The sequence below is a fragment of the Anguilla rostrata genome, chromosome 18, assembly GCF_018555375.3.
Source record: "Anguilla rostrata isolate EN2019 chromosome 18, ASM1855537v3, whole genome shotgun sequence".
NCBI lineage: Eukaryota > Metazoa > Chordata > Actinopteri > Anguilliformes > Anguillidae > Anguilla > Anguilla rostrata.
In genome coordinates this window covers 19,285,469-19,297,536 of record NC_057950.1, presented here as the reverse complement: position 1 = coordinate 19,297,536, position 12,068 = coordinate 19,285,469, and the positions used below count along the sequence as shown (strand labels likewise).

Here is a 12,068-nt window from a genome sequence, read left to right as displayed (position 1 = left end):
TTGGGGATGAGTGTACTGAGTGTTTTTGGTGTTGGTTGGGGATGAGTGTACTGATTGTTAGTTGTGTTGGTTGGGGATGCGTGTACTGTTCGCTAGCGGTGTTGGTTGGGGATGAGTGTACTGATTGTTAGCAGTTTTGGTTGGGGCTGAGTGTGTCGATTGCTAGCCATGTTGGTTGGGGATGAGTGTGCAGATTGTTAGTGGTTTTTATTGGGATGAGTGTACTGACTGATTTTGTTCTCTCTTTTCCTTTAGGCTGTGTTGGACAGTTTGCTGCTGACGTCAGTTTCCCAACTCTCTGTAAAAATCCGCCAATCTATGGACAAAACAGCGGGCAAAATAAGGTGATGCGTCCATTTTAATTACAGAAGAATACTTGTGCATGTCTGACCTTAACTTTTAATTGGATCTAAATTAATTTGGCTGCCAGAAGCTGCATGTGTTTACTTACAGAGAGCCTGAACGAAGATAAGACCAATTGGAAATGGCAGGGAAATATTTAATGTAAAAACCATCATGTAAAATTCTGCAGCTACCAATCAGAATATCAGCATGTTTTAAGCTGAGACATGAGTGTGTAATGATGTGTAAATTTAGGAGGTAAATTACTGTGTAAGAGCATCCTCTATCGCTTCCAGTCTGCGGTGTTGTTCTTGTTGTGTAGAAATATTTAAGTTATTTTCTGCACCATGAATCAGGAATTTTACGACGCACACTTCCCTGGCGCTGCTAACATAACATATACGAGAAGCATTAAAGCAGAAGTGCACCAGCGGGGCGTTTTCTTTCTATTAAACCTGTGATATTTAATGCCCATCCAGCAGAGAGCTTTATGGAGAGGGGACATTGTGGGGTCTCTGAATGAAAATGAATGGTAGAGCTGAGTGTGTGTGTGTGTGTGTGTGTGTGTGGGTGGGGGAGGGGGAATCGACAACACAGTGAAGTGATTGTGTGTGCTACACAGTGTCTCACTGTGACATTGCTGCTGGTTTTTAATGTCTTATCTGAGAGTGACCCCCTGTAGCGGGGCTGGGCAGAGTCTGACCCCCCTGTAGCAGGGCTGGGCCGAGTCTGACATTCAGTCTGTTCTGAAGGAGACGGCAGCCTCAGATCCTCCTTACATCTCCACTTTGACTCCTTCTCCAATTACCTCTTAAATGGAGACATATCTGTCCCTGCGTCATCTCCCGTAGCTCTTCTGTTATAGATGTACAGAGCATCACTAATCAATAGCTACTGGCCCAGATTTTTATTTATGTTCCTGGCACAATGGTTAGACTGCACATAATACCATCTCATGGCATCACAGCAGAATTACACATGCACTCCAGGGGGCGCTGTTTCCCTCACCCTGATTTTCCAACAACTTCCTGTTTTTGCAAGGGAAAGATTTTCTGAAGCCAGATTTTTCTGAATGTGAACAGTCAACAAAAGCGGAACTCTCCTCACCCCCGCGGCCCCAACACCCGCCCGCGTTGAGTCGTGTCCCAGACAGCATGTCGGTCAAACAGCCAGTCCAGGGTAAATGTTTATGACTGGCATTCTGGACACTTTCCGGCACGGTGAATTTAATAGTCCAGTCGAGCAGAGCTCTTTAGGTTTTGGGCTGTCATCCGTAAAATTATAGATTGTTTTTCTGCGCCCTCCTGTGCTTTTTTTATACAGGATCCCCCTGGCTGGGTTTGGTAAGGTATTGTACCTGCACAAATAAACTGATTGATTAGACCTGCAGTGGAGGTTTATGTCCCAGAGATTGGTCCATCTGACCTGAACAGGTCCTTCATAGGGAGGCATCCATTTTAATTATGGCATGCATCAGTATTTATTAGCCTGAAATTTATTAGCTAATTATTTGAACTTTGAGGCAAAATACCATGAAGCATGGTCACTGCAGAGCCTGACTGAAGTGGGGAAATTACGGAAACGCAGTCCAGGAGTTTGGACGGAGTGTGTGGGCTGTGCACTCAATGAGGGAAATGAGGGGGAAATGGCCCTACAGGGAAAGGGCCCAATGGTGCAGGTGTGTTTCTGTTCCTGGCCCAGTGGTGCAGGTGTGTTTCTGTTCCTGGCTCAATGGTGCAGGTGTGTCTCTGTTCCTGGCTCAATGGTGCAGGTGTGTTTCTGTTCCTGGCTCAATGGTGCAGGTGTGTTTCTGTTCCTGGCCCATGGTGCAGTGTGTGTCTTCCTGGCCAGTGGTGCAGGTGTGTTTCTGTTCCTGGCTCAATGGTGCAGGTGTGTTTCTGTTCCTGGCCCAATGGTGCAGGTGTGTCTCTGTTCCTGGCCCAATGGTGCAGGTGTGTCTCTGTTCCTGGCCCAATGGTGCAGGTGTGTTTCTGTTCCTGGCCCAATGGTGCAGGTGTGTTTCTGTTCCTGGCCCAATGGTGCAGGTGTGTTTCTGTTCCTGGCTCAATGGTGCAGGTGTGTTTCTGTTCCTGGCTCAATGGTGCAGGTGTGTTTCTGTTCCTGGCCCAATGGTGCAGGTGTGTTTCTGTTCCTGGCTCAATGGTGCAGGTATGTTTCTGTTCCTGGCAAAATGGTGCAGGTGTGTTGCTCCACAGTGCCCCCCCCCCCCCAGAGCCTGATTGATCGTTCACTCGGCTGACCTTACAGGCGTCCAAGGAGAAATGTCAAGCTGACCCATTTCCTTTTATTCTTTTGCTGCTCCTCTAGGATATTGTTTAAGGACAAAGACCGGAACTGGGATGAAATCGAAAGCAAGCTCCAGTCCGAGAGTGACATGCCTCTTCTCAAAACATCCAACAAGGTGAGGGATATTTTCCAGTGTTTCGATTCAGAGTGCTGCCGTTGGCCACATACCAGTACACCAGTATTTAGATAAGTTCATTTAAAAAATTTGTTTTTCATTTTTTAAAAACCTTCTGATTACAGTGGAGTTCTGGGAGTCTGTGTTTTAAATGGCAGTGTGCTGTAGGTATCCTTCAGCCACAGTCCTGAGGTGACCCCACATTGAGTTCAGATCTGATTGGGAGGGCTCCTCTGATTGGAGGGAGTTCCACATTAGCCCAAATGTGATGAAATGAGTCACAGTGTGCAAAAACACAGGCCACACACACACGCGCGCGCGCGCACATACACACAAAGATAATTAGCCCACTGCTATGGTTATCAACCTTGGGTTTGAGTACCAGGTGCAGATTGAAACACTGAAATTGCCTTCTTCCAGAGGGTGTAAATTTGGTCTGTAGGCCTCATAAACCTTTTATTATCATCAGGCATTCAGCCCACACTTCTGAAAGTACACTGCAGACTCACCAAGTAAACACATGGCCCCATGATTAAAAAAATAGAATTTTATTTAACACCAACAATAACTGCCAAAGTCCAGCCATGACTGTAAAAAAATCCTGTTGTCTTGGATAAAAGGCCAGCTGTTGTGAGAGGTTGCATGTTTTGTCACTAGAAAGTTAAACATCGCTGTAGCTCACATTCTCCTAGTTCAATGATGTCATTGATCTGCATAGATATGATTGGCTGAGATAATTGGCTGCAGAATGGTCATGATTCATGGCCTCTTATCCATCAGGTCTGTATGTCTGTCTCATTATGTAAAATCTGTCTCTGATATACATGTAGCGCTGACCAATTGCATGTTCGTACGTTCCAAACAAGACCAAACCAGCGGGGGTGGAGTCGATGGAAATGGCTTCCAATTGGATAGTAATCCCCTGTCTTCTAAATATCCATGGGGGTGAGGGAGGGGGGTGGAGTCCAGGGAGGCAGAGTCAACAGCGGTTGGCCCCTCATCAGTTTCCCCTTCCCCACACTCTAACCGAAATCTGTGAGGATGGAGTCTGGTGGGTGGAGTCCTGGGAGGATGGGTGCTGACATCCCTGTCCCCCTCTAACCTCTACTGGTGTTGTGTCCCTGTAACCACACCCTGCAGGAGATCTCCTCCATTCTGCTGGAGCTGAAGAGGGTGGAGAAGCAGCTTCAGGGTAAGAGACTCAAGTGCCTGTGTCACAGCAGGGGGCGGGGCTGTGAAGTCTGTGAAGTCTTCAAAAGGATAAACACACACACACATACACACATCTGTAGACACATACACACACACCCTGGGTGTGGGGCTAGACTGAGAGAGATGTTGGAGGACTGAGCTTTTGTTGTGACTGTACAGCTCTGCTTCTTCAGTCTCCAGGCTGATCAGGTTTTCATTGTATTCTTTTTATAGACAGGCTGTCCAGAAAGAATCCTGATGTTCTAGAAATGCTACTGCTATGCTAGTTCTGTGAATCCTCTGAAATGGTGCACTGTACTACAGGTTGTCCAGGAGAAGCAGGCATCCTGATGCTATTTGTCCATTCTTTCATTTACCTTGGGCAGGTGTTAGTACATTTGGCCCTTGGGTTAAGCAGTGTTTTTACTATGGGAGCAAAGTAAGAGGGAATAATACAGTGCTGATGCAGTGGCCACTGCAGTAGTATTTAAGATTTGGTCTGGACTTCCTATTTGCTTGTCTGCATCAGTGCATTTCCTCATCTTCTCTGCTTTTTCCCCAGTAATCAACGTCATGGTGGATCCGGACGGCACTCTGGAGGCCCTGACGAGCCCCACCCTGCCCAAACACAGCACCAGCACCGGCCCCCAGGGGCCCCTCTCGAGGAATGGCACGGCACAGGCCCCCCTGACCTCCACCCCCGCCGGGGAGACGGAACGGGACCCCTGTCTCAGGCTGGGCCGTCTTCACCCGAGCGGAGAGGAGAGCTCTGCCTCTTGCAAGTGAGAGTCAAGCCACCTCGCAACGTCTGGAAACCCTGAAAATCAACATATCTGGCAACCTTGAAACTCAGGCCTGGTTACCCTGAAAAGTATCATGTCCGGCAACCCTGAAGCAACCTTTTAACTAGCATTAGCAACCCTGAAACCTCTGAGAATATACATGTACAGCACAGGTATATGCTTGTATTCTTATCTTCCCCCTATGATGTAGCCCCCTGAGACACATAGCTCCACCTCCATCCTAGCCCCAGCCTATCATCCCTACCAAGCCAGGGTTGCCATGTTCAGCTGATTGGCATTTTCCAGCTGAGTGTAGGTTCCCCATTTCCCTCCAGGGTAACAGACAGAGCTGTTCAGCTCAGCAGCATATCTATGGGCAGGTTCTTGTGAGGGGGCGGAGGTCTGCTCTGACACCCTGCGCTGTCAGGGACTCTCTCACTGCGGACCGTCTGTGTGGGGCTCTTCAGACAGACCACCAGGTGGCGCTTCTGTAAAAGGCTGACGTCAGTACCTCCGGATCGGTTCTGCTCTTTTTTTCGGGTGCAGGCTGGTATGCGCGGGTTTGTTTTATGGATTCCGAGTGACAGCACATCCTGTCTCCTTTGGACGTAGCTCACCACTCCTCGTGAATGCCAAATATTTTGCGAAGACTTGTTCAGTCCAGGGACATTCGCCACTGCTCATCTGCACGCCAGCCTCGACTCCAAGGGGACGCTGTGGATATGCTTCTGTTTTCTGTGGAGGAAGACTCCACCTTTCAGACAACAGGGATCCGAAACACTCACTCAGAAAGGATTTGCAGGGCTCTTTTCTTTTGAGCACTGTCTTCAGCGCTAACTGTTCATTACTCTTTAGTTGCCAACCATGTTACAGCCTGTGGATTTTCCCTGTGTAATATATATATTTTTTTGTTGTCCCCCCCCTTTTTCCCCACTTTGGAATGCCCTGTGCAAACCAGCTTGTGCTCTCCTCAGAAGCGTGAGGTCACGCCACCACTTCCTATCACAACGCAGTTTGCAGGTTGCGCTCACGGACGTGAGTGTGAGGAAGACGCTTCACGTGCGGCTTAACAGGCGGATTTGCAGGTGCATTACTGACCAGCAGGGGTCGCTGCTTCACAACGAAATGCTGTCATCCCAGCTGACCTAAACCCTCTCATCCCCGGGTGTGCTTGAGCCAATAATATCCAATAATGCAACAATGCATTTCCCTGCAGGGCTGTCACCCAGTCAACACTGGCACCGTCCATGTTCTATACCACACCATGGGGCCCGTCCATGCACTAGAACAGTGCCTTATCAGGATGAGCCACCCATCCGCCCAGGTCCTATGTGTTTCAAAAAACACAGATACTGTTGTTTTTCTGCTAGTCAAGCGCACATTCTGTTTTCAATAACAAGTGCATTATGCTGTTGTGACATTGACAACATTTAGCCTGTTCATGATCCATCTTTCTGGACTGATACTAAAGCAACAAAAAAGTCTTAAAAAAAATGAATTCCTTGACTTGTAATGTGAACTGATGAGTTTGTTAACCACTTTCGGGTATGCATTACCAAAAAGAAGGGCCTACCTGTTTAAAGAAATATGGCATACTATAAGTATGAAATAACTTTTTCAGCAGTTTATTTTTAACCTGGTTTGTTCAGGTAATTTCCTTTTCTGTCATAATAATGGATATTTTTATGAGTATAAAAACAGTTTTTCAGTCCAAAATCAGGAGACATACATATATGTGTTTGTGTGTACATGTGTTTATACACATTTATATACGTTGCACTTGTACCAGTGTGAATTTCAGTGATATCATGTGCAGTATGCAGGGTGGCCATTTCCTGGTTAAATGTACCAGACCTAGGCTCAGCTTGCTCTATAGTACCTGGGCTAGAAACCTTTTACAAAAAGACTGAGAAACTCATTCAGTGTACAGCATACTTAACATTTCAACACTTAGTAACTGACTGGACCCATTCTATGGAATATGCTACCTGTGCCCAAATACATGTGTAGGAAGTATGTGTTGAGCTGTAGGAAGTGTTTTATCTTCTTTTGTTGTTAATGCTCTTAAAATTTCACAGAGTAGTGGCTCTGCGTGTTTCAAGAGCGGCTCTCAGGTCTGTAGGTATGTTTCTAGAGCGGCTCTCAGGTCTGTAGGCGTGTTCCTAGAGCAACTCTCAGGTCTGTAGGCCTGTTTCTAGAGCGGCTCTCAGGTCTGTAGGCATGTTTCTAGGGCGGCTCTCAGGTCTGTAGGCATGTTTCTAGAGCGGCTCTCAGGTCTGTAGGTATGTTTCTAGAGCGGCTCTCAGGTCTGTAGGTATGTTTCTAGAGCAGCTCTCAGGTCTGTAGGCCTGTTCCTAGAGCAGCTCTCAGGTCTGTAGGCCTGTTTCTAGAGCAGCTCTCAGGTCTGTAGGCCTGTTTCTAGAGCAGCTCTCAGGTCTGTAGGTATGTTTCTAGAGCAGCTCTCAGGTCTGTAGGTATCTTCCTATGTCTTCCTCATATCTGTAGATGTGTTTCTTTCCTGCTTTTCTGTACTGCGTTTACCTTTAACTCTTCACACAACATGTCCCCTGCCTTTTCATCTAACAGTCTGTACCATAGAAAGAAAGATGCATTAATGGTAGTCTTATGGTTTCCCTTGACTTAAGCAATACTGAAATTTGGTACCAGGAAATATGCTCCTTTGTCTGTTATGTTCGGTATACAAGTGTGTGACATCACTAAGTGCCCAGTATTAAAACGGAAAAGGAAACAAATCATAGGGTGAATAAATGCTTGATTAGAACATGATTTTATTTTGCACATTTGAAGCTGCTGATTTGCAGTCTGCCTTCTCATTCCTGGGGAAACGTTCACACGTCAGACTGAACAGCTAAACCCAGGCTGTCGCACCTCCTTCTGCGGTTGTGGCTCCTTGTACCGTTTCACAATTAAGAATGCAACTTAATTGGGAATTTTCAGACTTCTGTACAATCTGCATTAAAGTACATTTTTTAGAAATGGAACAAGTGATCGGTACACTTTTGTTTGCTTGTCTCTGAAAGTGTTTACAAATTTATCAGTGTTTTTGACTTTTGTTTTATTTTTTTTATGAAGTTTATTTATTTTTCCCATGTTTTAATGTTATTTTGTTTTTTTATGTATTTGCATTTTGTTAATTGCATCTTCTACTTTCAATAAAACAGAACATGGATTCTGGATTCAGCTTGTTTTTCTCTTTATAAAATGGTGCCTGCTCTGTGGAAAATTGGCTTTAATTTCATGGTTATAAAAATATTAAAATCATCTATAGAAACATAGAAGACTAGGCTTAAATATTTTTTGTTTTCCTGTTTGACCTAGAAAGTCTGAAACATTTCAGGGACTAAACAAAGGCGTTCATCTTGAATTTTGCCAAACAAAAGTTGCATAGCTCATTTACGGCATGTCATGTAGTTTAGTTGGAATATAAATTTCCCACATATATTTTCATTTGTGCTAAACTGTTATCGCTTCTGCTTGGAAATTTTATTTTGTTTGTCCCTGATTTATTTGCTAAGTTATGCATCTCCTTAATCTTCCGAAGCTTGGATGAGTTGACAGGCAGTTGTTATTCATCACTTATGAGGCAAATAAAGCAAATGTAAACTCTGGCTTAAATAAAATAGGTGCTAAATATTATTGAAACACAATATGGAACCGATTCATTTAACCTGCTTTCATTAATATAGCAGTAAAATACCATAATACAGTTGGCAGCCCTATAGCAGAAAGCAGAACCGATGTTTTTTGTGTTCTGTAGTTCTGTACAATGGCCTTTTCTATTTCTCCTGTCATATTTTCATGTTTCTAATCCAGCCCCGCCAAATTTTGGGCTTTGGGCTAGTCCCTCCCTTCCTGTTCCTGTCTCCAGTCCAATTCTTTCTCTCATTCTCTCTGGTCTTTGTATCTCTGTCCTCCCCCCCCCCCTGCATCCCTCTCTCCCTCTGCCACATGTTCCAGTGCCCTTCTTCTCTCTGTTCAGTTAAATGTAAATTAAAGTGAACGTTACTGCCTGACAAACATGCCGCGTCTCCCACATGTAATGAATCCCACGGCCGGCAGCTTCTCGTGGAGTCTGTCAGTCTTACTGTACCCAGCTGCACATGCAGCATTAGAGGTGTAATGAAAGCCGTGTAATGTTAATAAAGTATGAATCCACATTTGCTTCACAGTAAACTGGGGATAAAGCAGAGATGCTAAATTTATTGAAAAATTGACTTTTCAATATATTTAATTTAATATATTTACACTATATATTTGCACACCGCAAATTGAAACTCTGTTGCACCTGCAACAGATAAAGGTTTTACACTGTGACAGTGAAAGCGACTAAAGAGCATGAAAAAGTGGATCTCAGTTAGAGGCTTTATTCTTCATATTTATACGAAGTGGAGATTTGCTCGCCGGTGTTCTGGATTTATATCTGCAGGTAAGACTGCCTTGCGCGAGGCAAGAGAACTCTTACATCTGGCATAAATGCCAGTACTGCGAATTAGATTTGAATTGGCTTCAATTTAGAAATTAGAGTAAATTGCCATGTTTTATATTTTTCAGGCCCAGATGTTACTACATTTCCAGTTGTTTAGGTTCATAGACGTGAGTGTAATGACGTACACCTGTATCAAATATGATGTTTATTTTGGGACTGCAGGTCCATTAAAATAAAGAGATGTAATGTGTCTCTTCTGTATCTAATGCATAATAAATGTTAGTCAGTTAGGAGAGAGCGGAATTTCGGTCTGATCAGAATAGATAATGGGTTGGGAAATGGATGATGTATTTAATAATAGCCTCCTTCCTTTCTGCTTCACCAGAGAGGAAGCCAGTGAGGACATAGGATCTCTTCAGTGCAAGTGAAGTTCATGGATTCTGTTCCTCTGGGTGAGAAAGTCTTAGTGGCAGTCATCAAAGAGCTCTGAAGCTTTCGCCCACTGCAGATTCTGAACAATGCAACTGATTCCACCGAATCCTCCATGAAAGCACTGTGATGCTATTATTAGCATTTAACATTATTGAATTATTTCTCTTTTGTATTAATTGTATCAATTTAAATGTTATTGGGTTATTTAACTGGGCAGGTGGAGTGAAGAAGTTATTTACAATGAGGGCAGAGAGCCTTTTATAGGGAAGCGGTACACACACACACACACACACACTTGCATGCACACACTCACGTGCACACATGCGTGTAACTTGCTGGTTGAAGGACATAGTGAGTCCAGCCATATTGCCCGGTGTGTACCTGTTTTAAGGAAGCTCTCCAAAGGCGTTACTGTCACTATCTGCTCATGCAGTGTGACCAGCATGTTTATTCTGTACACACTTTATCTTTCTGTTATTTCTCATTCAGCTTGGGGATTATGCTTAAGTGACTACTTTTAAAGACTCATTTTTGCTATGATTTTGCAGGTCCTGCTGTGTTTCGGTGATGTCAGCTATAAAGGTGCTCTGTGCCAGTTTCCATCCTGTGCTTAAACAGTAACCTGGTTGTGATGGTGATGGAGGGGATCATTAATACCCATGTCCCCCTGGGTCCCTGGTCTCTGATCTTTCTTCTGAGCCTCTGAGGCGCTGGCTGCAGTGTGTAACTGCTGAGCCTCCTGCAGGAGAACAGTGCAACAAGAGAGCAGCACAATAAGAGCAGCACCCCTTCCATGTCCCTCTGTCTCTCTCACACATACATGGCTCTATCTTCTCTGTTGCTGTGGGGACCTGCTGCAGTACAGCAGCTGTAAGCAGCAGAGACAGGGAGCACATGTGTGGGGTTCTCTCTCTCTGCCCCTTTGGTGTGAAGTTCTCTCTCTCTGCCCCTTTGGTGTGGGACTCTCTCTCTGTGGCCCTGTGCTCTCTGTTTATATGCTGCCTGCGACTGCTGTACTGCAGCACGTCCCCACAGCAACAGAGACCCTCCCACTAACAGGGAGAGTCCCCGGTAGAGCAGAGTGTGTGAGAGAGTGAGGGGAGAGAGAGAGAGAGACGGAGGGACAGGGAGAGAAAGGGAGCACAATCAGCCGGCCTGTTCATTGCTGCTGTTACTGAGAGGCTGACTCCACTGGTGTTCCTGGCAGGCGCTGTTTTCGGGAGGGTGGGGCACAGAGCAGAAGCCATGGCCCTGCAGCAGCTCCAGCGCGGGGTCCTGTAGAGCGCGCGCGCGAGTGGGATACCCCCTGGCAGGACGTGGGGGGCTCGGCTCCGCCAGTGAGACGATGAGCACGCGGCACGGTCAGCCGCCGGCGGGGGGGCTGGAGCAGCGCCAGCAGAGGAGCAGTCTGGAGGGCCCCCCCGTCCCGCTGAGCCGCGCGGGCAGCTTCGCGTACAGCGGGGTGCAGCAGCAGGGATACGCCGCCGGCGTCTGGCTCCGCAGGAAGGACCGCAGGCTCGAGCGCGTAAGCACACCCTCTCCAGCGCCTCCGCTCTCTCAGCTGTGAGGTTAGGCTCTTACACTGCCTTTACCGGCAGCTTACATCCTGTCTTCACCTGGTATTTTCTTAAACTGTCTTAAGCTGGAGCTTAGCTGGTCTCTGTCCTGTCTTTACCTCATCTGTACTAGGTCTGTTCCTGGTTTTTAGCTGGAGTCACATAGGACAAACTGTTGGCTCCATGCTGGTGAACTTGGAAGGGGGGAGGCCGGGGGCGGGGGGGGGGGGGGTGGTGCTACAAGTGGAACAGTGAGAACTGCTCTCAGTGAACAGGCTGTGTTGCATACTGAGGGAATTCCGTATCCTGCATTACCCACTGAACACTGCTGCATGCTACACACTGCTGAACACTAGAACACACTGCTACACACAACTGAACACTCCTGGGTAAGGTGACACACTGTTAAAAAAACATTTAAATTGTTATTTACCTGTTTATATAATGTTGTTCAACATGTGAGCACATGTCTGGCATGATCATTTATCTCAGCAGAATGATATGATTGGCTGAGGAAACCACAGCCTCACTGGGCAAACAGAATGATATGATTAGCTGAGGAGACCACAGCCTCACAGGGCAAACAGAATGATATGATTAGCTGAGGAGACCACAGCCTCACAGGGCAAACAGAATGATATGATTAGCTGAGGAGACCACAGCCTCACAGGGCAAACAGAATGATATGATTAGCTGAGGAGACCACAGCCTCACAGGGCAAACAGAATGATTGCTTTCATTATGTCTGGTGATGCTCCATCTGGTCATGTTCCAATCGACTAAACACATGAGTTTTCAGGCATGATGATGAGGTCTGAAGAGCTGCACTAATGGACTAATGCTGAGGCATGGAGCACGCTTCATTCCTTTGGGTTTGAAGGACCTCGGTGCCATAC

The 12,068-nt window shown here is 46.1% G+C and overlaps 2 protein-coding genes across 2 annotated transcripts in view; both read left to right on the top strand.

The window, feature by feature from the left end:
- LOC135245241 (centrosomal protein of 170 kDa-like) overlaps positions 1–7,934 on the top strand; it is a 36,317-nt gene extending 28,383 nt beyond the window's left edge. The window contains exons 17-20 of the mRNA XM_064318158.1: positions 256–344; positions 2,671–2,764; positions 3,905–3,956; positions 4,518–7,934. Coding sequence (XP_064174228.1) covers positions 256–344; positions 2,671–2,764; positions 3,905–3,956; positions 4,518–4,741 — 459 coding nt within the window. The 3' untranslated portion in view covers positions 4,742–7,934. The remainder of the gene's footprint in view (positions 1–255; positions 345–2,670; positions 2,765–3,904; positions 3,957–4,517) is intronic.
- A 2,787-nt stretch (positions 7,935–10,721) lies between these two features.
- LOC135245085 (inactive phospholipase D5-like) overlaps positions 10,722–12,068 on the top strand; it is a 32,313-nt gene continuing 30,966 nt past the window's right edge. The window contains exon 1 of the mRNA XM_064317900.1: positions 10,722–11,141. Coding sequence (XP_064173970.1) covers positions 10,962–11,141 — 180 coding nt within the window. The 5' untranslated portion in view covers positions 10,722–10,961. The remainder of the gene's footprint in view (positions 11,142–12,068) is intronic.